Below are 26,450 nucleotides of genomic sequence, written 5' to 3' on the forward strand. Positions count from 1 at the left end.
TAGTCTACACAATAACCTGAAAAGACACGCGATCTGATTAGTCCCAATAGTGAAACCAAGGCGAAATGTCGTACCTTCGACATTGTCGATCTGGCTTCCGGGTTGGCTGGCTCTTACATCAATGACCAACACCCGCTTCAGCCCTATAATAGCTAAGTGAATGACTCCAGCAATACGGAAGCGCAATACTTTCGATAACATCCAGAGCACCCCAGGCAACGCACGGCATTAGTCGAATACTCTGTGACGTGATTTCCACTGGCTGCGGCGCTCACTCTTCAATCTTCTCAACAAGCCACAAGTCAGTTGCTGCGCCACCAGCGTCGCCCGCGAATGGCCAAGAAGCTGTGTTTCGCTGCCGGTTTCCCCGATGGTATATCCCGCTGTAAGCAAGGCTCCCGTTCCCAAAAATGCTTTTCTTGGAGCACCATCCAGTGGGGAAATGTTAGCCCTGGGAGCACGTTGCGCGGTCAAGCGACAGATGCCAGAACCAAGTATCCATTAACCTTAGACTTTCATGGGATTTCCGGAAAATAAGGGGTAAAATTCATTAACAAAACATTCATTCTTTAGTCGAGTCGCTTGTGACGTAGCCTACGTCGCTGCTGGCGGGGGGAATGATAGCACCACCTTCTTACCGTTTAGTGTGTCGCGCAGCAGAGTGTTGGCGGCGCGGTGCACGTCCATCTTGCCACCTTTAACTCGGAAGCCGCGGAGCTGCGCGTAGGACTCGCACAATGTGAAGGGGCACCACTCGTCATCTTCCTCCAGAGGCTTGAGCTTGTAGACCTCATGCAGATGCGGCACGCAGTTCTCGGCGATGAATCGCACGGCACTAAATGGCTCACGTGTCTGGGCAATCGGGTAGCTGCCGAACAAGATCTGTAGCAGCACCGGCACGTTGAAGCGCGGGAATACGACACCAGGGCAGTCGCACACGAGCACGCGCGAGAAGACGTCGTCGCTGCGCTTCAGCATTTCTACGCGCTCAAAGTAGTGCGTTTGCAGGTGCTTGGTATGTCCAGGAGTGGCTGATACACTCACGAGCTTGCGGTCAAAGAGGCTGTTAAGTAGGGAGCTCTTGCCGACATTCGGCTCTCCGACAAATCCGATTGTAAGTGTGTCCTTGCGTCTGTCTTCTGCGGTGGAGTCATTATTGAGGTTTTGGTATTCGATAGCACTACTAACTTCCCCAACAGTTCGCATCAGGGTAGCATTGCTGTCGTCTACCTTGTCGCGACTGTAGGCTAGAACTGGAATATCTTGTCCATACCGTGCCTGTAAGTAAGTCGACCACTCCTGGACGCGATTTTTCGCCACCAAGTCGGTTTTTGTCAGCACTAGCATCATGCGTTTCCGCGGGAACTTCGTTCGGATATGCGTCATTAATTGGTCGCTAATGTGCAATAGCGGGCAGCGAGCGTCAGCGAGATGCACCAGCACAGAGGAGCGCTCCACTACGCGCCACAGCTGCCGCCAGACCTCCAGGTTCCGCTCGTACAAATTGAGCTGCGCGCCGTCCTCACGATTTAATGCCTCTTGGTCGAGATAATCCACCCACTCCTTGAAAGCCCGATCGTCTACTTCGTTCAGCTCCCCCGGCGTCATGTCCCGAGACCATTCGGGTTTTGACAATATGCGCGGCTGATTAACTGGACTTTGGATGTCATATGCGTATATTGAGTGCGAATTTCCACGATCCTCTGCATACACGAGCTCTCGCGTCGCGTCCTTCTTCCTTGCCTCGACAGCGGCCTGGGATTCTCTCTGGAAAATCGTGCGTAGGTCCCCATTGCCAAAAGAAACCTGCACCAAACAACGGCACGCTTAAGCACCAGCAATGCATCTGGTGGAAATGAAGTGTCGAGCCTACCGTTTGTGGTGCATGCGGCAATGATAACTCCGTCGCGCAAGTAGTTTCATCATCCACGTCGTGATGCACGTCTCGCTTCTTGGCTCGCTTGTCGCGAAGCTTTTATTGCAGTCAAAGCAAGACAAAGCTATAGAAGTACGAACAACACCTAGAGGACCGACATATAGTGCATCCGTACCTGCTGCTTCTTGGCCTTCCCGCTAAAGGGCTTCTTCCTCGGCGGCATCGTTATACAGGTACAGTGTACTTATGTACTTCCTCCGTCCGAAAAAATAAGCAGGATGGGCGGGCAAAATTAATTTTAAGAACAGAAACCCTTTAAACGAGCAGCTGATTGGTCTTAATTGCTGTTTAGATTACGGCAATTGTTTTGGTCGACGTTTGAAGCAAATCGGCCACCTGGTCGCAAAGTTATCGCTATGCAAAGTTCGTGGTGAAGATGTGAAATTTGAAAATCTTTCGCCAGGATGTCAATTTTACACGAAATGTCATAGAAACCTGTAGAGATGTAGCGCGTGAGATTCTCTGTTGAGCGGTGCCGTGTAGAGTGCCTAAATATTTCTACGGTCTGGTTTGCAGCGGCCGGCAACAACAGTATGGGAGTACTTAAGTGGAATACGACAGTACTATCAAATGACTTGAATTTGTAAGCATGCCGCTTTTATTTTCGGACACGGTTTAAATAGATGCCCCGCTTATATTTTCGGACAGAGGAAGTATTACTAGTATATTTGTAAATTTTGTATGTGACGCACACTACATTCTCATCCCTTGGCATGGCTACACTTTCTTGAGTGGCTACAGCTTCTTGCGGGGTGTAGCACTCGCGTTTGCGTTAATGGCGGGCGTAAAGGTACACTCACGCAGCTCGCGCTCTTGTCGCATGCGCTGCAGCCGTGCGTTGCGCTTGCGCACGTAGTCCGGATCGTACAGACGACTGGATACATTCACGACGTCTGTCTTGGCGGATGTCATCGACGCCTGCGAACCCGAGCCGATCGAGTCTCGCGACGAGAATGAATCACGTCTGTTGATTCGCGGAGTAAACGAGCAATCAAGACTCTCGCGACGGTCGCGCATGCTTTTGAACTTCTCCTCGCGGTTCTTGTAAAAATCTGGCTGATATAGCCGAGAGAAAACGGCACCGCCGTCCGTGCGAATGCTTGTGCGCGACTTTTGCGAGCCACATACAGAGGCGGTAAAGTTCTGCGCCTTGGGCGTTGGAAGCAGCGAAATGTTCTCTCGTGTCAGAGCTGCCACACGTGTGGGCCGCGGCACTGTACGGGAGACAGCAGGCGTCAAGTTTTCGCGTCGTTTTGGGGGTGGTGTCTTCAGTCCCGAGCTATCAAACTCACCGCGAGCCATCGCACCTACACTTTTGTAAGGCGACATGTTGCCCACATTGGTAGCGATCTTTCGTCCAGAGTAGATGCCAGTCTTGAAGGTGTCAGATCCGCCGCTGACCGTGCGGATTTTTTGTTTGTAGCGGGGTGGTGTACGCTCAGCCGAATAGGAGTCGCGAACCGCGTAGTCGTCCGTGAAAATGCTGGGGTCATCATGTCCGATGTCACGCACCACCTGCTGCAGGCGAGCCACTTCCTGCATGAGATCGTAGACCGTCGGGGGCTCGTTTCCCTCCTCTTCGTCGTCTGCGTCCGTCATAATAAGTTTGTGGCGCACCGGAGCAGGCGGGGGCGATCTGCCAGCGTTGTGTCTGAATTACCGGTTACCTACAATGTGCTTGGATACATTTTCGTTGGTGTGTCAAACATCGTTTGCACCATCACTCCTGGGCCAAAGAGAAAAATTCAAAATGTATGCCCCAGGCATTTTTTTACATGTAGTTACCGGTAGTCTGACGACTATATTTTGTGTATCCCGCTGTTTGATTGGACAGAAAAAAGTTCGGCCCAATTCTGACCTATCCCTTTGATATAAGTTCTACGGTACTACAGACTTTTGTCCGCTTCCTCTCCCCACAGTGTGAAAAGTAACAGACGCGTCAACGGAGCTGTCGGGCTACTTGCTGGCTTCGCACCCCTCAACCACCAGTCAGCGACGCAACCTCCTATCCTGCTTGTGTGGCACGTCTGCGTCCTTCGTAGTGAGCAAACAGAGCAAGAGATCCACCGAACCAAGCAACGCCTACAGGTGCAATAGCAACATGGCCACCCGCACACAGGACCCGCCGACGACGGGGGGCGAGACGCCCACGCCTTCTTCGCGCCAACTGACACCCAAGAGTGACAGCAAAAGCATCACGCCGATGCGTGAGCCCATAGAAAGCACCGTGGAACCTCCTCCGCCACCTGGTGCTACGGGTGCGCTGCGCTGCGTGCTATGCGGTCTGGAGGCCAGCTCGGCCATCCGCCTTGTGCGCTGCAAGAACTGCGGTAGCCACTTCCACGCCCACTGTGCCAACCTGCCGCAGCCGCCCGAGGAGGGAAACCTTTTCTGCCGCCACTCGTGCTACCTCAATTCCAAGCAACAGCAGTCCAAGGCCCCCGTTTTCAGACACGGCGACTACCCCCGACTCGCCACGCAAATCCAGAGTGTGCTACAGGAGAAGTCCGACAGACTGCAAGTTCGACGACAACTTCCGCTACAAGAAGTAGCGGGTACCAGTGGGCGTGGCCGTGGCCGCGGACGTGGAAGAGGAAGGGGCCGTGGCCGAGGGAGAGGTCGAGGCAGAGGACGAGGAGCTGGAACGAAGCGTCCGTTGCAGGAGGACACTGACGATGAAGTCAGCCACCGCCATCCTCGCCTCTCATCAATCGATCGGGAGCGTGAAGAAGGGACTCCGAGAGCCAACGATGCGGACCCGTTCACTCCACGAAATACCACTGGTTTGTCTTACCCCACTGACCAGCGACCGGATGCTATGGCAGCGCATGGAAGTAACAGTAACAGCAACACGCCGCTTCACGAAGATGACGAAAGGAGTCTGCAGCCGCCGCCACGCACCGCGTCTCCCGCTTCTCGCCGGCCACTACGAGGATTCGACACGGAGCAGGACAGTCACTTCCGGAATGCACCCCCACCCAATATGCCTTCGTCTTCTTCAATGCAGATGTCGCGTCAGCCCCGAGGCGAGTACTCGTCAATGCCAGCCCCCGACCAACCAGGCGCTGACGGTTCCCGACCTCGCCACGGATTCTCGTCCCCTCAGTATCCCATTGCAGGCCCAAGACAAAGACAGGAAGACCCACGATCGCTTCAAGTGGTGCAACCGTACTTTGATGACCGCTCTTCGGGGCAGATGCCGCCGACACAAGCGGGACCGAATCAAAGAATTCCACCAGGAATGCAACCACCACAGCAGCCAATGCACGACGAGCGAGCACCGCTTCAGCGTGACTTTGAGCCGCCATATCGTGGAGCACCAACTGGCCCGGCACTACCTCCAGCTCCTTATAACGATTCGCAGCGTAGTGATCTACCGTCAGGCCCACGCAAAGGCCCCCCACCAAACTTCAATGGCGCTCCCTCGAACAATTACGGTCCTCAAGGACAATTTCCAGGGCAGCCTCCGTCTCAACTCCCCATTCGTCGTCACACGCCGAACATTCCGTGGCGTAATCCATCAGCTTTCCCGGCGGAAATCTATGAGCGATTCAGCTGTCACTCCGACGATGCGAACCACGTATTCCGGATTGATCTTTCCCCAGTGTTCGCTGAGAAAGCCACCAAGTTGTATCAAAACGAGATTGATTTCTTTTTCCGGTGCTTCGAGTCGCCAGATGTGAGCTTGGTTGTCAAGGGCATGAGCAGTGAGCTGAACCAGTACATTTGGGCTTGGCCCTTCATTCTCGAGTGCTGCGGTAACGACACACATTTTGCGTTCGATCACTTCCAGTTCAAGCGAAATACCGAAACAGATATGCCAGAGCTGGCCTATGTGGGGGTGCTGCAATTATCTATGGCATCCTTTAACTCGTATCTGGAGAAGTATTTATCGAATGTACCCGGCAAGGATGTGGTTGTGTTGGAGGACCACGTCACAAAAAAGACGATTACTATTGTTGCATCCGAGAACATTATTGCGCTGAACAACTTGGTACTTGCCAAGTACTGCGCACAGGTATGTTCGTTGCTCCACATTTAGTACCGCGGACCTGACGGTCTCACTACTATTTTGCGTGTGTTCTTTTGCTTGTGCTCTTGTGACCCTTTCAGCTGTACAATGATCTCATCAAGGGATTTCAGTGGGACGTCTTTGCTGGTGGCATCCACTGCTTGCTGCAATATCTTCCACAGAGCAGCTGGCATGAGAAGTTTTCCAGTCCACGTCTCCATTTCAACTTTCCTGGCGCCCGAGGCTCTCTAGCTGACCCAGGCAATGGCACCGCAGATACTGCATACCAGGTTAGAATCGAGGACGCATGGTCGAAAGAACTTGGAGCTGGACACTGACGTATATTTGTGCGATTCATGCGCCGTGTAGGTGCTCGTGGGATCGTTGGAGCTAGTTATATTTGAGCGGTTCGAGCCGCAGTACAAGGCAGACTTCGACCTCATTCTACAGCGAGCCGGCTACGATGCTGAAAGGAAGACTATGCTATTAGATGCTCATCTTCGTGCCCTCAGGTAAACCCATTCGCAAAGATAATACGCCATATGGTGTCGTCTCCCGGAGTTTAACCTAACTGTAATCCATTGGCTTGTTTCCAGATCTGCGGGCTTTGCGTTCTCGACGGTGCTTTTGCAAGATGGAGAGTTTGTTCATGTCAACAAGGTGCGTTATTTAGGAGGAGTATGTGCTCTTAATACCCGTGCTACAATGATTCATTGTGTTGCTGGTATTGGGAACAATCTAGGGCCGTCAACATTTCTGGCGTGTCGTAGAGAAAGACAGCGTCAATGGCTCTATCAACGCTCCATGTGTATTCCTTTCATGGGAGTGGGTTTACCAGGGTGTTTCTCAACGCGGTATCTCCACGGAATGCTGGGTACGTCTGGTGTCGAGGTTTTCCGTTTTCTAATCACTGTGGTCTGCATCTAACTTACGTGTGCTCCCTTGCCTTTCTCACATGCAGTTCGCTATGAAAAACGCTAGTATGTGCCCTGACGGATGGGTATTTGACCCGCGTCGGGCGATTGTTGAAGCTGCTAAGGTGCGCAATGCGTTTGTATCATTACTGGGGTGGTTTTCATCTGACTGACACTAGTGATAATAAATTTAGTGTGGCGTAGCAATCGTGCGCACTGGTCAATTCTTACGCTCAGCGCTAGCATCGGGGCGTCCGCGGACGTCCCAAATGTTGTCGTTCACATCTGCTCCGGCGCCCATCGATCGAGGTGTAGTTGCACAGCGCCAAGCTCAGATGGTACTCTTTCTAGAGTCAATTCTACCGTGCCTTGACGCCATCGTCGAAGAGGCATACGAGTTGGGTCTATCAAGCACTGACGATAGTGACGAGTTCCGCAAGGTGTTTGACGATGAAAGCATGTGGCGTACGGTGGATGCTGATCTGCGTGACCCACCGGCAGACAATGCTGACAATTACTCGTGCGGAATTTGCGAGCGCGAAATCACCAATCTCTACAAGCAATGCCTTGGTTGTGCCGTGTACTCTCGTCGCTGCCGACCCAACATGGCGTTTCCGATCTTTCGTGTCTGCCTCCGCTGCCACTCTCAGCCGGAGCAGCACCACTTTAAGCCGCGCGCTATTGCCTCGTATTACGACAAGGTACTGAGCTCGGAGGGCCACACGGGAATCCTGCCGGCGACTCGCCGCTACCAGTCGGTACGAAGCTACTTTAAATGCCGCTGCGTGCCATCGAACCGCTGCGCCCACTGTGGTGGCTGCGAATCATGCAGCTGCCTGTGCCACACGCTGTTCCAGACTCGATTCCGTTTTACGGCTCCTGGTACGTTACGATGTCTTCAATCTTTCGGCGAGTAGGCGGGGGCGAGCTTTGTTGGTCTGATTGTTGATCGACGAGATAGCTTATCTTTAACCATGCCTGTGCTGCTACATTGGTTTTGCCTTGGTGGTGTTGACGAGTGCCTGCTTTATCAGACTAACGGTGTGATATTGTTGTGTGTGCCTGCGCAGCCAACCTAGAGAGGCTACGAGCGGACGTGGATGCCGTTGTCAAGTACCACCAGCAGCAACTGCAACAACAACAGCAGCAGCAACGTTAGCGTAGCTAGGCGCCTTTTTGTTCACTAGTTTGCGTTGACCGACAGGCATGCGTTTCGCTTCACTCGGCGCATTCTGCATCGATCTCGTGCATCGGTCGGTCCTAAGAAGAACCGCCTTCACTCAATCTTTACATCACGAGTTGACAAGTTGTGTGTGCCCTAGGATTGCTCGTTGACATGTGTAAGAGAAAATTTATACTGGGAATAGCGAGGTGTGATGTCCTGCAACGTTAGCCCTCGCAAACGAAGGGGCATAATGCCCCCTATCAGTGATAGTATCACGGTACTATCGCTACGGCTTAAATTTAACAATAAAAAAGCAAATGCTACGTTAAGAAAATTCAAAAGGGTCTATGTTGCAATCTGCCGGGTGATCGTTGTGTCACGGTTTCTTCACGCCATTTGAGACAATTTTTTAACCTAATATTTATATGCCCTAAATCCCTGCGAAACCGAAGTAAAGCCCCTATCTAGAGTGAGAAGGTCCAACAAGTGACGGCTCTTCACTACTATGGTATTCATCGTTTTCGTTTCTTGGTTTCATGAGTTTGAACAATCGAACACCTAACCATTCATAGAACAAACCGTGTGATCGACATCACTGGTAAGACGTTTCATGGCCCTGACTTGCGAAATCATTGATAAAAATATATACAATTACTACAGCATTTTCCATGACATTGTGGTTGTCGCTCGCATGCGTATTAGCTCGGCACAGCATTCATTTACACGTTTGCTGTGCTTATTTGCAATCTTCAAGTGTTCGCCACTGAGGTCATTGTATCCAGCTCAGCACTGCGCTTTTATAGGTTTTCGTTTTGCTCTCAGAAACTCATCGCGCTCACTGTTGCTACAGTGAAAGTACTCGATCGTTTGATCAAGGTGCACTTAAGCGTTTATGAGCTTCGTCCTGACTTCGGCTTTTATGCTTGCGGGCTAGCAAACCCATCAACACACCAACGACGTCTGCATACGGCGATCCAACAGCCTTTGTCATAGCTAACTATCATCACTTGCAACGCTTGGTACCAAATCGACTTATGAGAGCAAAGCGTGTAAATGACTTGAACCGATTATGGATGCTTACACATACAAAGAATGATGCTTATCAGAATGTATACACTACACAAATTGCTATGATAAGCTTTGGTAATCTCTTAAAAGAAAAGCTACCACAACCTCCGTATTCTGATACTCGTTCACGATGTAGCGAAACGTCTTGAACCATTCCCTCATATATTCTTTGGACTTCCCTTAGAACGTGCTCTTCAAGCATGGCGGGGCGGCGCAAGCGAAGCTTAGAGATTGCATCTGTAGATTCAAGCAAGCGCACGAGACCTAGGCGAGGTTCAGCGGCGTGTGGAGCAGAGGGTACCACTTGACTCGATAAGTCAATGTTCTTCCATCCATTTGAAAAGAGCTTCGCGAGGAAGGATGGACCTCAAAGCGATCCCCACGAAATGCGCTGGACTCGTTCTATCGCTACATTCGTCCAGGATCGGATTTAAAGGGCGAAGAGGGAAAGGATTTCTTCGCAGAGGAAGCATTGCTGAATTTTTATCTACGCAAAATTGCTTTATCGCCATCCACCCGTAAGTTCGTATGCACTGTATAATATATTAATTTGATGACTAATACTTAATTAAACTCTAGGTACAATCCACGCATGTCAAAAGTCGTACAATGAACGGCAAAGCAAAACGTTAGCCACAAATGCTGAAAATGCGGTATTCGGAGAATTTTCAGATGAATAAAAAGCGCTCGTAATGGAAATACGATGAGTAACGAGGGTGTAGCCACCACCAAACGGGTTGCAGACGCAGAGGAAATCAGTACTGTGATGGGAGATGGCAATAGCGATAATGAGCACCTCAGGTGTGGTTACATCGACCGACAACCAGTCAGAGCCCACAATGGAAGCGATTGATACAAGTCCAATATTAAGAAGTGCTACCGGGGATACTTCCGATTATGTCTCTAACGTAACCGGCAATACTTCGACGGATCAACGTAAGTGGCGGTTGCTTAGCTACAATCGTCTCCGCCGCCTCACTACATTTAATTATTTTACACTTTTTACCGCAGCAATTTCCCGCTCAGAAAGTCGCATGTCACCACTATCTGCTCTACCATCGCACAGACCAGCCGGAAGATCATCAGCTGCGTGTGTCCCCTCACTTAATGTGAGCACGTTGGTTGCGCTCTCTCTGTCTTAGGAGAGCTGGATAAAAGACAGGATTTACAAGAAAGTTAGCGCGGCTTATATAGTCGGGCGGGTATGTTGCACTGTGAAACCTAAAACAAAGCCAGTAAAGAGCCAAAAAGGAGCAGCTTAGACATAATAAAGCGACACCTTTTCTCTTTCAAACGCGGTGGATTGATTCTCAATGTCAATCTAATTCGGAGGACATCTCGCTCGGCCTAGTACAGAAACGACATGCTAGCTACAACCTTTTACTGGCGACTACAACTTCACTGCACTGGCAAGATCTCTGCGAGGCCACTTATGATGACCGGCTTGCGAGTACAGACAGCCTAGAGGAGCTACAAGAAGTTTCAGCTCACTACAGTCCCAGCCAAGTGACGCGAACGAGCTCGGCGGAGGTGGAGGCGATTAAAACCATGCGATTTGACCCAAAAGCCCACATGGCACAACCTCGTGATCTTTTTACATGCGGCGATGGAGCGACCGAAACTAAGCTTAAGGACGAGTACCGATACAATTTTGAGCATTCGGCTTCAGCGAGTTTTTTGCGCATCCCCCTCTATACTTCTGGAAACAAGCTGCTTTCGAGACCAATGCATACGTAAGCGCCAATGTGGTGAAGCGCTTGGAATTCTGGAGAATGAAAAACAGACGTGAAATTGGCCAATCAGATGCGAGGAATCGCCAACTGCAAGTACGCAGTGACAAGCCATCACTCTGGTGGACCATCATTCTGGGTCACCTGCATTCGGATCCGTACCGTCTCTCTTGACAGGCTCTAAATGATGCAATCATTTCGATAACACAGATTCAAATCGGCTTGAGATCGCCGTCATTTCGATACGCGATCTACGACCGATTTGTACTAATGTGTCGGGTAAGTACGATATGACCTTCAAGGGCCAGTTTGGCGATCATAGGTTACGAAAGGTAGTGGCTGCAAATGCTTTAAGTATTGAACAGAGTGACATCTGCCTAATCAGCAACAAGTGTCTTCAGTACCAGACTTAGAGACTATAGCGGGAAGTATATTAGCCCACACAGTAATCAAGTTATTTCTACCAAGTACGCACCGGAGTTAGCTGCTTGGACGGTCGACCGTCTTCGCTCTCGCTTTCAACGCCCCCGCTATAGGGTGCGGTCAAGTCTAAAACGGAATGGAACAAGACTGTAACGGGGAACATAGCCCTAAGTGTACCCCTAGTTACATGAAGTGTGACACGTCACACTTCAGAAGTATGATACGTCATACTTCGGGATATTTGGTACAAGGTACCAAGGTCGTCCGAGGCCAACCATTGGCTGATGACATTGTTTTTCTATAGGTGACTTATAATTTGTATATTTAGCTCAAGCTTAGCCTACCTCTCAATATACTCAGTTTACAATCTACCTTAAATTGGTCACACTTCGCTCCCTTTCGGTAAAAGGGGACCTGTGAACTACCGTTCACTAAGAGTTTGTATACTCTCGGAAGCCAACTTCCTCTAGCGCAAGGTGCTGTGTCACCCCGTCACACTTGGTAACACTCGTAGTCAATCTACGCCAACGCGGGTAGACTACCTGAACCTCTCTGAAGTTCGTTGCCATGGATAGGAACGACTTCTCCCATCTGAACGACTCACAGCTCGAGTCGGTTCGGAAGATAGCTGGCATCTTCGGGATGGAGGCCCTGCAGAGCCTGGTGGCGTCAACACCGGCCGAGCAGCTCGAGCGGGTCAATGCGCTTGACGCTTACGAGCAAGGGTTCAACGCGCATGTGCGGGAGAACCTGCAGGCTCCGGCGGCGAAAACAAATCCGCCACACCCGAAGCCAATACGGCTGAAGGTTAAGCCGTATGAAGGGAAGGAAGGTGAGAACCTTCACTTCAGGGTCCGAGAGGTAGAGCTCGCGATGGACGCGGCTCTGATCTCGACCGAGCAACTTCGTGTTGCTTTTGCACTCTTCAACCTAAGCGGTCGTGGTAAGAGTTTGGTGTACACGCGGGAGGCAACATCCCCTGGATGTTTTACCGACTCCCACCCACTTGGCGCCCCACCTTACGAGCAAAGGCGGTATCTAGTATAGACACCTCGGCACCACTATCTAAGAGTAGGATTGTTTTATCATTGTTGACCTTGCCTCCTACTTTGGCTTGTCTGAACAATTTTCCGGGGGCATGGTACTTCCAGTATCCACGGGACCCCCCTGTCAGCAGATCCATAGATCCAACATCTTTAGATCCACGGGATCCAGTGACCTGACAAACCTTAGGTGGATCTGCAGTGACCTCGCTATTGGTAGGCTCAAACCATTGGTCATGTTGTCGTTTCTCCCAATAACCGCGCGCTTCTCCCCTCTGTAGATCAAGGGTTGAAGAGACTTCGGATCTGGCAAATTCGTCCACAAAGTAGAGACGTAGCAAATGACACTTCATGTAGATCACGTGTATTATCGACTGAATCTAGGGGCCTGCTACCTGGATCTAGCGACGTCTTGTTCACAAATCCATAAATGCTATACCTAGAACGCTCGGCTCGTACCGGATTCAAACCCGGCGAGCGTCCTAGTTTAACATCTTCTCTGCCGCTTCTGGCAACATCCCTCTGTGCTTGGCTGGATCAAACCATTGGCGGATCTGGTTGTAGAACGCTTCCATCTGGCACTTGCCGGCGTCGTGGATCTCGCCGCAACTGCGACACACATAGGAACAATGATCCCCGGGATGACCCTTCTTGCCACACTTCTCACAAACCAGATGTTATCAACATCCAGCTTCTGTGTGCTTTCGGGATCCGCACTGCGAGCACCTGATTTGTCCTGTCCCGTCCATGAGACCTCGGGATCTGAACATCCCACGGTCTCTGGGTGAGACATCACCAGTGCGGGAGTTGTCTCCAGTCGTCGCCGTTCGATCGTTGGGAGCGGTGAGACAGACTCTGCGGTAATCCTCTGCATCGGAGTCCAAACCATCCTAATTCGATTCGGTTCCTGAGTCGGGTGCCATGACTTGGTGGACACGTCGAGCTGGGGTCGTGGGCGTCGGAACCTTTTGGCGATACTTGCCGGATCCGACAGCCGCCTTCTTCTGGCGGTGTTTCACGCGATCCACAGCTCGCAGTACTTCTTCAAGCTCATCGGCGTCTGGAAGACGTAGTAGGGTCAGCCTGCCGGCAGATCCACATCTCCCAACGTTTCGCTGAAATGATCCACGTGTTCCCGGAGTACCTTGGATCCCCCATCCTTGATCTTCAACTTGGCCCGTAGACCGGCCACATTTAGCCGATGAAGATATTCCAGCGGAGATTCGTCCGATCTGCGGCGAGCGTGGTAGTATTGTCGTGCCACCGACACCCCCAATCCACAGTATTGCGTTTGGAAACTGCGCCGCAAATCCAGCCACTTGTTCCTGGTGGATCTGCCCAGCTGTCGATACCAGTTTCTGGCTGGCCTCGCTAGCAGATCCACAAATATCACACACTTTCAGCGTCCGACGCCTGTTTCTCATGAGGGCCGACTTGACTTTGCTGATCCATGTTCGCGCTCGGTCTTCGTCTTGATCCTTGCCCGTGAACTCCTTCAGATCCAATATGGCTGAGATCCGTACTCTCTGGATCATAGACGATCCATCCGTCCCGGCTGCCGCTGTTGCTACCCCCGCTGGCGAGGGGGATGGGCCGTCCAAATCATCTAGATCGAACTCATCATAGGAGTTGTCTCCCTCCACTGACTCGATTTCCACGTCTCGAGCTCCATGTTTATGGAACACTTGCGTTTGCGGCTGGGGCGCTCTCATGCCTTGTTCGGCCAGGAAACGACTCATCGCAGCTTCGAAGTGTCGTTGCAAGGTGCCCGAGAAGGTGTCGGATGACACTTTAGCCGTCTGGTCCATTGGCGAGGCAGGATCCGTGGGCGATTACATCTGACGATAATCCCACTGGCTCCTTGCTGGATCTGGCTCGATCCTGGTTGGATGGTGTCAGATCGCGGGTATGGCGCCCTGGATTCCGAATCTTTACACTCGAGGGCGCCTCCTGTCCCCGGATCCTCGCCCGCGCTTCCAGCACGAACGCCCCAGAGGGGCCCAAGGTCATGCGTCGCGGCTCGGAAGACGTATCTGACCCATTCTCAGCCGCGGATTCGTAGTTAGAGGATGCAGCTTGGCTGATTCTCGGCGACGACACTGGATCCACAGTGTGCGACCTTTCTCCGGTGATGGACCTGACTCTGACGAAGAGGTCCCGCGTCGCTGATACTATGCGATCCAAGTCTAGCTCGAAGATATCCTTTGCATCGAACGCGCCAGATACGATGCCTGAATCCGTAAGCAGACGTAATAGATCCTTGACTACCACTAATTTGTTTGTCGTTTTCGTTGGTGCTCTCACCGGTTCCCTTGGATCTTCGATCTGTCGTGGATTCAGGATCCGCATGACAGGATCTTGATATAAAAAATCGCGTAGAGCTTGGTGGCGATATACGAACTAGAGATCCTTGTCGGACCAGTTTGACCTGGATCCAGCTTGGTCCTCTTCCGACTCTGGAGCTTGCATTTTCTTCCGCGTAGTCTTACTCGTATCGGTCTTCTTTCTCGCCTTTTCGACTAGCGGGCTTGGGTTTAGGTGCGGTGTTGGCTTAACCGGTGAATCTGCAAATGCATACCGTTTCGTCTTCACTTTTACTTGTCTTGTTAGCTGATCTTGACGCAAGTCAAGATCCGCAGGGGTCCCCGAGGGGACCTGGGAAGGATAGAGAGGTTTCTCTTCTAGATCCGGATCCGAATCCATCTCTCTTCCGTCGACAGAGCTCCTCACAGGACTCCATCGATCCGCGGATCTTGCTTCATTCAGCAGCGTCTTCGTTGATCCGACCTCCGACGACGCCTCTTCCCCTGGCTCAACCTTCACTTGAGCATCTTCTTAGGATTCACGGTGAGATCCCGAGTCACCAAACGATCCAGGCACGCGCACCATTGTGGTGTAGCGGGATCGGCAAAATCTGCGAGATTGCTGGATCCAACTTACCAACAGCGCCCAGACACCGACTAACGGAGGGGTCCCCCGATGATCCGTGATCTGCTGAACTTTCCTCACCTTGTGTACCCGTCGGTAGGGCGGGATCTTGCTCTCTCGGTAACTTCTGAAGAGCTCAAGTGGTGAAGCTTGAGTGTCTTGGCGAGACGTGGGGATGGGGTGGAGCAGTAGTGGTAAGATCTTCACTCTGCGTCCGTAGTTGTTTGTGGATCCTAAGCGAATATTCGAGCTTGGTGGATCCCGGGCCTAGATCTGGGATCTGGCCGTAGGGCTGCTTTGCGGGTGCGCTCCCTTACCTTTGTTTTCCTTTTCATCGTAATTGCCGCCTCCTGTGAAGGGAACTTGAGAGTTGAGAGCTTCTTAGGTATACCCGACCAAGTAGTAAATTCGGTTAACCCTTCGGATCTGCACGTGTAAAGGAAAGCTCACTAGGCTGTAGGATCTGGCCAATGTATTATCGAGCTATCACTACCAACACTAGATTCGCATTTCACGACCTCGTACGGCCAATGTAGTTCCGATTCTTGAGGGGAGGAAGGCACTTGCGTGATACTTGTGCAAATTGAAGTCAGATTCATAGTTAAGCCTATACCTGCCTGGATTCCTACCTTCTTTGTCTTTTACCTGCTAAATCCCTTACCAGGCTCGGCTGCATGTCCCTTTTCTCCTTGGTCCATCATCCCAGCTGTATTACCATCAGATCCACCGGATCCGTGGCGTAATCTTTGTGGTCGCCACATTATGAGTACACTATTCTGGATTCAGGTCACCTTGATCCACCTTACCACAAGTGTGCGCTCCTCATGAATCTGAACTCTCCAATCTTTCAACATTGTCTTACGACCGTCTGTGATCTTCATCGTTCCACGAAAGCTCGAAATCCGTCGCATCCACCATCCCGATATCGTGGATCCAGTTCACTCGATGTGGGATCCTCGCCCCCTTGGATCTAGACTTGGAAGAGTAGGATCTGAGACATATCGTGGTAGATCTTGCCTTCTCGCTTGTCGTTGATACCAGATCCACCTTCGGATGGCACCTACTTTCCTTCATCGGATCCCCACTCGATCCACCTGCACATGGTATATCTCATATCCCCTAGGTGTAATCGGGTGAGGATGGATCCGAGTCTCCACTTGGTGGATCCTGCCTTCCCACACGCTATCCAAGCCGGATCCATCGTCTACCCACATAGGATGCCGCTTCACCTTGGCCCCATTTCACTTGGAGCAGCGCGGATCCATGTCGGGCAATCCAGATCCTTCCTAACCGCTAGGTGCTGTCACTAATCTGGGATAGTGACCTCTTGTCAGACCCAGTCTCCTTTTTATGAGAAAGCACTTCATCACAGAAGCGAATTTGTCGCCATTCTGAAGGATGCGTGGTCTGTGTAGATCACGAAGGGCCGTGAGCCCAGAAGCTGAACCGGAAACTTCACAAGGGCATACTTCATTGCCAGGAGCTCCTTGTCGTGGTCAGGGTAGTCACGTTCGGCGGGTTTGAGCTGCCTGGACTGGAACGAGATGACTCGTTCGTGTCCAGCCGTGTCGGCCTGCAGCAATGCACATCCGATGGCGTAATCGGAGGCATCGCAGACGACGCTAAACGGCTTCGTCTCGTCCGGCAGGGCCAGGACAGGGGTCTCTTGGAGACTGGCCTTGATGCTGTCAAAAGCATCCTGGTGCTCCTGCTCCCAGCGCTTGTCGACGTCCTTCTGGAGGAAGCCCGACAAGGGCTTAGCGAAGCCCGCGTACCCGGCACTGTACTTGTGAAGGTAGTTGGCCAAGACCAACCACTTTCGAAGATCCTTCTGGAATCGGGGCGTTGGCCATGCTGCTATGGCCCTGACCTTGTCTGGGTCAGCCCGAACGCCCATGTTGCTTACGAAGTAACCGAGAACCTTAATCGCTGGTGACGCGAAGATGCACTTGTCGATGTTGGCGTGGAGCTTGTTCGCTCGCATCACGTCCAACACTCGACGGAGGTGCCCCAGATGCACCTCCATGGCCGTCTTGCCTCCCTCGACACGGCTATGGACGAAGATGTCGTCGTAGTACGTCTGTACGAAGGCGCGCAGAGGCCTGAACAATTGCGTCACCAGGTGGTTATATGCCGCCGGCGCGTTAGACAAGCCCTGCAGCATGACGAGCCACTCCCAAAGCATGCTGCTTGGAGTGCTCACCGCGGTGAGCGGGATGTCGCTCTCGCGCATCTGGATCTGGTAGTATCCGTTTACCAAATCCAGCCCACTGTACAGTACGCTTCCAGCCATGTTGTTCAACAACACATCCTTTCGTGGGATTGGTGTTTGGACAGGCACCGTCGCGGTATTCAGCTTGTTATAAGCGTGCACTAGACGCCACTTTCCGTTCGGCTTCCGAACGCAGAAAGTTGGAGTCGAGTGCGGGGACTTCGACTCCCGCACCATGCCTGCCTTCGCTTTTACAGCGAAGAAGGCATCGATGACCTCGCAGTGCTCTAGCGGAAGAGGCCATTGTCTCGTGACACCGTACTTTGTGCCAGGCACAAAAGTACGGTGGGAGTTGGGTCGGTGGGTGTTTGTTCACCACGTCCACATACTCCGTCACCAAAGGATACACTGGATCCTTGGGATTCTTAAGGATCTCGGAACCCAAGCGCGTCTGACGCTGCTTGTTCAGGTCTTCCATGACGCCCTCGTCCAAGACAGAGGAGGAGCTTAGCTCCTTCCGGGTGGTCTCAGGTCTTATGAGCACCATCTCGGCAACCTTCCCAGCCTTAAGGATGGCCAGGAAAGACTCGACCGTCATTTCCTCGAGGTTCAGTATATCTGCCACCTTTGGCAACGGCTCCAAGTGGACACCGGATGCCTTGACGGGTAAACCGGTCTCGCCATCAAAGATGTGACAACACGCTTCCACTGGCTGTGTCGGAGGAGCCCGGGATCTGAACGAGGTTCAGATCCGACTCTCGGCGGCGGCGGCGTCGTCGTCGACGGCGACCGATACGTGAAACGTTGTTACCCACATCCGGGGATGTCGGAGCGCCGACATCCGAGGCTCTCAAGGCCTCGTGTGGACTGTTTTACCCAAACAGGAAACGTGTCCGACGTCTTCCTCTTCAGTTAAGGTCTGGGCGACCGTGTGTGGTGCTCTGTTACCTACCTTGATCACGCTTTACCAGCGTTCGTGACAGCTGCAGCTGTCTGCGGAACTATGTTACCCGCTTGAGGACCTAAGTTACCGACTTGGCCAGCGCCTCTTCTGGGAGCCGCCGCCATCGAAGCGTCCTTAAAGTCGTCATATACGTCGACGACTCCCAAGCATCTGCTGGATGCTTCGGTACTCTGGCAACCCTTGCGGGCGCCCCGCGTCCTGACAGAGGTGGGAACATGACTCAACAATGCTCTGTCGGACTTCGCAGGGCGGCTGGCACCGATTTTTTTGCCTCGCCAGTCAATCCAGGGCTCGAGCTTCTCGTGCCAGGGAATGTCCAGGATCATATCGTAGATATCCATGTTGAGAACAGTGAACCGTTCGAGGCTGTCAAAGTCTTCAAACTTGACGGCCAGGTCCACTTGGAAGGAGTTGCAAGTGACAACCTTCTCGTCGGTCAGTCGCACTGACACCGTCCCGTCGCCCTTGCTTTCTCTCAAAGCATCGGACAACTTGTTGCTATTACGAGCAACCGTCTGGCGGCGTGCGAAATTCTTCGACGCCCCAGAATCGATCAAAAGACGATGGCGATACCAGGTCTAGAAATACTACCGGCAAGCCAGATCCCAAGTAAACGAACGGTTACGAAGTGCGATACAGGATCGAGCGGATCGACACAGCGAAGACGCCCGTCCACATCAATATCAAGTTGGATCGCAGGTGTGGCTGTAATGAGATGGAGTGAAAGAAGGATACGCCCGTAAACTGGCCCATCTCTGGCATGGACCGTTCCGAGTAAGTGAGAAGATAGGGGAACATGCCGTGAGGTTGGAAACGGCAGGTACCGAATATCGCTTGTTCCCCGTGGTACATGTATCCAAGCTGAAGCTGGTCAGGGAATATCCGGACCGGCCGCAAATCCGTCTTTCGGTGGATGAGTCCGACCGAGTGGATTTCGACGAAGTTCTCCTACCCGAAGGATAGCTGGAACGTGGATCTCGAAGCTGACGAGCTCGAAGATAAGAGAATCGCCGACATGAGGTCAGGGAAGCGAACCAGATATGGACGAATTTACCGCGAATTTCTGGTGTATTGGCGTGGATATGACGAACCCAGCTGGGTAGACGAGGCGGATCTGAACTGTGGAGCATTACACTATGATTTATTGCGGGATCGTACGAGTCGGAATCGATTTGGTGTGCTGCAGTCGCATGAAGAGGAGTAGAGGGAGGATCCATGGGTGTGAGCTGGTCATATCGATGGGAGAATGAAGAAGGACCCACAGGAAGGGTGTGAGCCAGGAGGAGGAGGATCACTGATGTGAGCTGGTCATATTAGAGAAAAAGAGAAGAAGAATCCACAGGAAGGGTGTGGATCAGGAGGAAGAGGTGAATGTTTTATGCATAAAGAGTGACGTTTTCACGTGCAAAGAGTTCCGGACCAAATGGAATTTTTATAAGTGCCCGGACCATACTGGTCTAAGTATGACTCGACCGTAAGAGGTGGATCCGGCTCGAATCAAGCGCAGATCCAGTTCGGATCCAGAAGTTGGTACAGATCTAGATACGCATTTGTTTTGGAGCGCAGGGTGGATCTAGCCCAGATCCAGGCGTACGTTGAAAGGGTGGATCTAGCCCAGATCGAGATGTGCGCCGAAGATCTGGCATAGCCGCTCAATCAAACAAGCGAATGTTAGGGAAGACACAATCAAGTAACGAAACGTGGATTAGGAGAACTTATGCAAACAGACTAAATCCACCCAGTTTCCAGCCACTCATTTCTACTAGGAGACGCATCCGCGAAGACTGGAGCTGGGGGCGCAGCATGAGGCGTGGTGTGAATCAGGTGGTCTTGGCCCGAACGGTAAAGAACTTGCCCGCCAGACGCTGGATCCGGTGTCCGGGATGGGGGCTGGGGTCTCCCCGAAATCGGTTTCGCCAAGGCTCAGCCTCGTCGATCTCTCGCAGAGCCTCGAATAAGCTCGTGGACTCCGGGCGTGTGAAGGTTAGGATTTTTCAAGTTAGCTTGACTGGATACGGATCCCGGGAACCACGTCATCTTATCCACAAGTCTGGGAAGGTGCAAGAAGAACGAATCCAACAAGATATCCACGTCACACCAGCCGTCTTGAATTGTCAGCACAAGGATCACGAGAACGTTCTTCCAGGCTCGGCCGGCGTGACTGCGTCTGTTGTCGCGTTGCTTGTTTCAGCTCAACAGCCATGTTGAATCCCGCAGTTGGGCACAAGAAACGGGGAACCGATGGGAACCTTCCCATATGTAGTGGGTCGTGGTTTAAAAGCCCAACCGAGCCCATGCAATGCAGTCGAGTTGCGGCAGCAAGGTTGACCATCATCATGTGGTTGCAGTCAGCCATGTAAATGTGGCTCAGCGAGATATGGAGTTGAAGCTAAGCGTCTTTTGTTAAGTCAAAGACGCTTATCAGAACTGTCTGCTGTTATCTACAACTGTTCGTCTACTCAAGCTGGTGCATGTTGAAGCGAGTTGAGCACCATCACTAGGAGTTGAGCACCATCACTAGGACGCTAGTGATGGCAATGTGGGGAGCAAGTCGAAGTACATGTTTTAGTTTTCTCAGTTTCATTTTTGACAGCTAGTCGACAAGCTCAATACACTCGGCGACAAGACTTTACAGGAAGTGCCAGCTTCCTTCGAGTGTCTTTGAACTTTCTTTTGAGCGCGACCTACTACAAAGAATTCTTTAGCAGTGAAAGCCAAAGATGACAAGAGCAACACGCAGCAACCCGATGCTTCCGGCAACAGCAACGACCGATTCTAGTGGAAGTTCAGCTGTACCAGTGGCGTTATTTATGCCACTTGCTGCACCCCAGCTGAAGAGTACTTCGCACGCCTCCCTGGTGCAATGGCGAAAGCTTCGACGTGAATACGAAGCTGAGGTGGCGATGCGATGCAACAACGACGCTGATAAGATGGCAGAAGTGCTTGTGAGCGTGAAAAAGTCGTTTGACAACCGACTTCTTGCTGTCTGGTGTGAATTTGACTGGGACGTCAGCGTTGATACTATCAGTGATGAGTTCATACTGACCAAGATTGACGAGATTATCTCGTCCGTCAAGAACAACTCGGTTCCTGACGTCGCTGTTTTGTTCAAGGAAAATGTCACGATCAACATGACTGAGAGTGACGTCAAAGAACGCATCATGCAATTCTTTGCGCGAAGCAGAGAGTTTGTAGAAGAGCAAGGGTGGCAAGAATTTTTCACTGGGAACGAAGGCATTCGGCTAAAATGTAAACTACTGATGGAGTCATTGCAACCGCGCTGCCTGCGTGACGGGGTGACAACCACAGTTAAGTACCAAGCCAGGACAGCCAAAAATAGTGAGAAAGAGCTGTTTAAGCTCATACTTGCCAAAGTCCTTGAGCAGGACCGCGATTTTCAGCGGTGCAAGCGATCGCGGACAAATGATCACAACGATCGCAAGAGGAAGGACGCTACAAACGACGATGACTCGTCTCAACCTCGATTAAAACACCGAAAAGTGGAGAGATCCGACGGTAAACGGCCCGCGAAAACTGTCATTAGTAAGCAGAGCATCAAGAAGCAGAAGGGCTCCAAGCCTCCGACAGGTGGTTGCCTTAAGTGCAAAGGGGACCACTGGCTTACGCGTTGTCCGACTGCTACCGATGATGAAAAAAAAGACCTTTTACGCAAGATGCACGAGCGACGCGACAGCAATAAGGGCACGAAGAGCCTCAATGCTGACGCGTGAAGGTTGAAGCGCATCAAGGACTGTCTCTTGGAGCAAGAGAAAACTATCATATTGGAAGAGAGATTGTCCATGCCCTATTGCGCAGATACTGGGGCCGAGAAAAGCATCATCAGTGCTCGCAACCTGATGAAGCTTAAGAAGTTGGGTGGACTTGTGAAAACCACCTTGTTGGATCGACCTATAGTATACGAGACAGTGGGTAAGCACACGATTCAGGCAAAGGAGTCTGTGCTGTTACAGATCATGATGCACACCGCGGCTGGGCCTGTGAGGCCAGTTAAACCGTACGAAGTACTAGTGATCGAAGAAGACGAAGATGAATTTATCGTGGGTGAAGATATTCTCGGTGATTTGGGTATCAGCATTGATAGACAACTAGAACAGTTGGCAAAGCAGACCTCGACGGACGATGGCGACCCGATAGAGTACAACGAGGATTTCTGCAGTGGAACTTCACCTGATAACGCGATTCGGCAAGCAGTTGAGGGGATGATCGCCAACGCATTGGAAAACGGATTTCCTGCAGAGAAGGAGGACCGGCTACGCACTATTGTGTTCATGTACGACATCTGGAGGCTACATCTTGGACCGGATCCACCGGCTAAGGTTGAGCCTTTAGAGATCCGTCTAAGGAAGAATGCGAAACCTTTTCGATGCAAGCCAAGAGCATACCCCCCGCACATCAGGAAGTTCTTGAAGAAGTTCGATGATGAGCTAGTCCGGCTCGGGTGGGTGTTTGAGAACGCTTCTAGTCGGTGGGCGTGCCCAGCTCTACCCACTAAGAAGCCAGGCAAGGATGAATTTCGGCAGACAAGTGATTATCGACCGGTGGACGCTGAGACGGAACCCATTGCAGGTGTCATGCCGATCTTGCACGTGATCACAGAGCACGTCAAAGGCATGAGTTTCTTTGGACTTTTCGACTTCATCAAGGGGTTCTGGCAGCTACCGCTGGCCAAGGCCAGCCAAGAAATTCTCAGCTACATGACGGATGCCAAAGTGTATACACCAACGCGTGTACCACAGGGATGCAGCGATGCCGCGTTACACTTTCAAATGACGATGGAACGTTGTTTTGCTAAATTGCTCCACAAGCATCTTCTGATATGGATTGACGATCTGCTCTTATATGCAGAGGACGTGGACACATACTTGGAAAAGTTGAGTGAGCTTTTCTCGCTGATGGACGAGTTTAGCCTCAAACTGAGCGCCTCAAAATCGTCTCTGTTCGAGCGATCTGTGAAGTGGTGTGGTAAACTTATTGACGGAGATGGCGTGTGCCATGATCCGGAACGAGTTGTTGCACTACGCGAAATGCCGCTACCTTCCAATGCAGGAGAATTACAGCGGTTTCTTTGCGCATGTAATTGGATGCAAGACAGCTCGGTGAGCTATGCTGGTCATGTTCAATCGCTACAGAAACGGCTCGATGCGACACTGGGAGCTTGAAAACGGACCAAACGCGCTGCAGCAAAGCTACCGGTGACCTTCACAGACGAAGAGCGAGCCGCATTTGATAATGTCAAGGACTGTTTAGCTACTGCAGCTACATTGGCACACCCGAGTTCAGAGGGCGTGCTATCAGTATTCACAGACGCTTTAGACGTAGCATGGAGTGTCATTGTGACGGATGTTGAGACGTGGGAAGAGGGCAAACCGATTGCAGATCAGAATCACCGACTGCTACACTGTCTAAGTGGCACGTTCACAGGCTCACAAGAGAATTGGAGTGTAATCGAGAAGGAGGCTTTCGCGATAGTGGCAGCGTGCGACAAATTACCCCACCTCCTATTGCGACCTACGGGCTTTCGATTACACTGTGATCACCGCAATTTAATCCACGTGTTCGCCGCGCACGACACTGTGAAGAAGCATGTACGTGGGAAGTTGCTTCGATGGGCAATGAGACTTGGAGAATTCCGGTATGAGATACATCACATCGCCGGTGAAGACAATGTTTGGGCAGACATGGTATCACGTTGGGCACGTACGCCAACATGTACCAGTTTACGCAGAGTCACAACACGCAGTCAGCGCCAGCATGACCAACTGCTACTACGGCCACTTGACCAAGAAGGTTTTGTGTGGCCGACACTAGATGCTATCGTGAATGCTCAACGCAAGGTTGGATCCAAGGACATGCCAGACGGCCTAGAGGAAGGTGATGACGGGGTCCAACGCAAAGACAACCGGTTGTGGATCCCAACAGAGGCTATTGAACTACTCCAACGCTTGTGTATTATTGCACATTGTGGTCCCCAAGGCCATCGCGGTAGGGACGCGATGTTGGCCCACTTGGGACGCGTCTTTCACGTGTCCCAGTTACGCCAATGCGTAGACCGATTTCTGGTGCGCTGCCTACTCTGCCATCATGTTAAGGGGGGGGGGGAAGATAGTGCTAAGACCCTGGAGCGAGACTTACCGGACCAATGAGCGAAACCAAGCGCTTCACTGGGATTTCCTATACCTTGGTGAATCATTTGGTGACTTGAAGTATGTATTGGTGCTGAAGGATGATGCGAGTCACTACTGCGAATTGGTTAAGTGTGATCTACCTACCAGTACCGTTGCGGCTGATGCTATTATGGAGTGGCACAGTCGTTTTGGCATTCCGAAAGATTGGATCAGTGACCAAGGATCTCACTTCAAGAATGAAGTGATTGAGGATATCTGTGCTAGACTCAAGTGCAAACAAATCTTCTCGCCAACATACAGCCCATGGATCAATGGGTCTGTCGAGCGTGTCAACCGAGATATTTTGCAAGTATTAAGGGTCTGATACTAGACTACAAGATCAACCATCTTGATTGGCCCAGGCTGATCCCGGTCGTGCAGGCCAGCCTCAGCCATACTGCAGTGCCGTCACTGGCCAACAAAACGCCGAGCGAGTTGTTCACCGGCCTGGAGGCCCTTTCGCCTTTGCAAGCGGTGTTCCTCGGGCCTGAAGTGGCTCCAAGTGTACAGCCAACTCGCACTTCTGCTAACAGTGAAGAAAGCTTGGCCCGATTGCGAACTAGTGTGAAAGACATGCACAGAGCAGTTACAGACGCCCGCCTCAAGCAGACACTGCTTAACAAGAAAAAGGAACGTGGCGACACCATCGTCAACTTCAACGTAGGCGATTATGTACTGCGATCACGTGTCAATGAGAAGAGACAGATAAAGCTGCTCGTCACATGGATCGGACCCTACTCGGTTATCACAGCGGAACCACACAACGTGTTCAAGGTCAAGCACCTTGTTACTGGTGAAGAACTTGATGTACATGCTTCGCGGCTAAAGTTCTTCGCTGACAAGGACCTCGAAGTGACTGAGGAACTCCTGGAGCACGTGGCTGCCCAGGGCATTATGCTTCGCGTGCGCGAGCTAATGCAACATCGTTGGAATGACCAAAGTCGTTCTTACGAAATCCTTGTCGGGTGGCAAGGTTTAAAAGCAATTGAGGACTCGTGGGAGCCTCTTACATCCCTAAACAAAGACGTGAGTGCGTTAGTGAAAGGATATGTTGCTTCGGCCAAAGACGCTAAGCTTGAGAACCATTTTAAAACCCTAGAAGCGTAGGCAAAACGGTATTGGCGTGTATGTGTGTATACCCTTGGTATAATGACTATATAGTCACTAAATTAAGGTTTTACCTTGATGCTGTGATTCTTTTGGTCAATATCTTGAGTAATATGCATGGTCAAGTCAACTTCAACGGCAACGTGTTGAAGTTGCACTGGTTATGTCATATATTTATACTGACGTGATCATAAGCCTAACGTCATCGAGTGGTGGTACACGAAATATATTTCGTACAAGTTGCAATTTTACCGTGTGGTCGGATTGGTCTTGGAAAGGGACTGTAGTGGGTCGTGGTTTAAAAGCCCAACCGAGCCCATGCAATGCAGTCGAGTTGCGGCAGCAAGGTTGACCATCATCATGTGGTTGCAGTCAGCCATGTAAATGTGGCTCAGCGAGATATGGAGTTGAAGCTGAGCGTCTTTTGCTAAGTCAAAGACGCTTATCAGAACTGCCTGCTGTTATCTACAACTGTTCGTCTACTCAAGCTGGTGCATGTTGAAGTACGAGTTGAGCACCATCACTAGGACGCTAGTGATGGCAATGTGGGGAGCAAGTCGAAGTACATGTTTTAGTTTTCTCAGCTTCATTTTTGACAACTAGTCGACAAGCTCAATACATTCGGCGACAAGACTTTACAGGAAGTGCCAGCTTCCTTCGAGTGTCTTTGAGCTTTCTTCTGAGCGCGACCTACTACACCATATTGCAATCCGGTGTTTGGAAGCGAAATCTCGGAAGGCACCAACGAACTGCCCGAGGCGTC

The 26,450-nt window shown here is 51.4% G+C and overlaps 3 protein-coding genes across 3 annotated transcripts; 1 reads left to right on the forward strand and 2 right to left on the reverse strand.

The window, feature by feature from the left end:
• Positions 1-594: 594 nt before the first annotated feature.
• On the reverse strand, positions 595-2,099 carry PITG_04545 (uncharacterized protein; the record flags this gene model as incomplete). The annotated part of the gene is made up of 3 exons (XM_002905266.1): positions 595-1,806; positions 1,874-1,900; positions 2,031-2,099. 3 exons carry the CDS (start codon positions 2,097-2,099, stop codon positions 595-597), a joined length of 1,308 nt encoding a protein of 435 aa, XP_002905312.1.
• Positions 2,100-2,671: 572 nt separating this feature from the next.
• Positions 2,672-3,535, reverse strand: PITG_04546 (uncharacterized protein; the record flags this gene model as incomplete). The annotated part of the gene is made up of 1 exon (XM_002905267.1): positions 2,672-3,535. One exon carries the CDS (start codon positions 3,533-3,535, stop codon positions 2,672-2,674), a length of 864 nt encoding a protein of 287 aa, XP_002905313.1.
• A 502-nt stretch (positions 3,536-4,037) lies between these two features.
• PITG_04547 (uncharacterized protein) lies at positions 4,038-7,779 on the forward strand (the record flags this gene model as incomplete). Its single annotated transcript, XM_002905268.1, has 8 exons — positions 4,038-4,719; positions 4,762-5,954; positions 6,050-6,238; positions 6,318-6,460; positions 6,545-6,608; positions 6,691-6,831; positions 6,910-6,987; positions 7,057-7,779. The coding sequence occupies 8 exons, from the start codon at positions 4,038-4,040 to the stop codon at positions 7,777-7,779; spliced, it is 3,213 nt and encodes a 1,070-aa protein (XP_002905314.1).
• Between the last annotated feature and the right edge of the window lie 18,671 nt (positions 7,780-26,450).

This window comes from Phytophthora infestans, genomic scaffold (assembly GCF_000142945.1).
Source record: "Phytophthora infestans T30-4 supercont1.6 genomic scaffold, whole genome shotgun sequence".
Classification (NCBI taxonomy): Eukaryota; Oomycota; class Peronosporomycetes; order Peronosporales; family Peronosporaceae; genus Phytophthora; species Phytophthora infestans.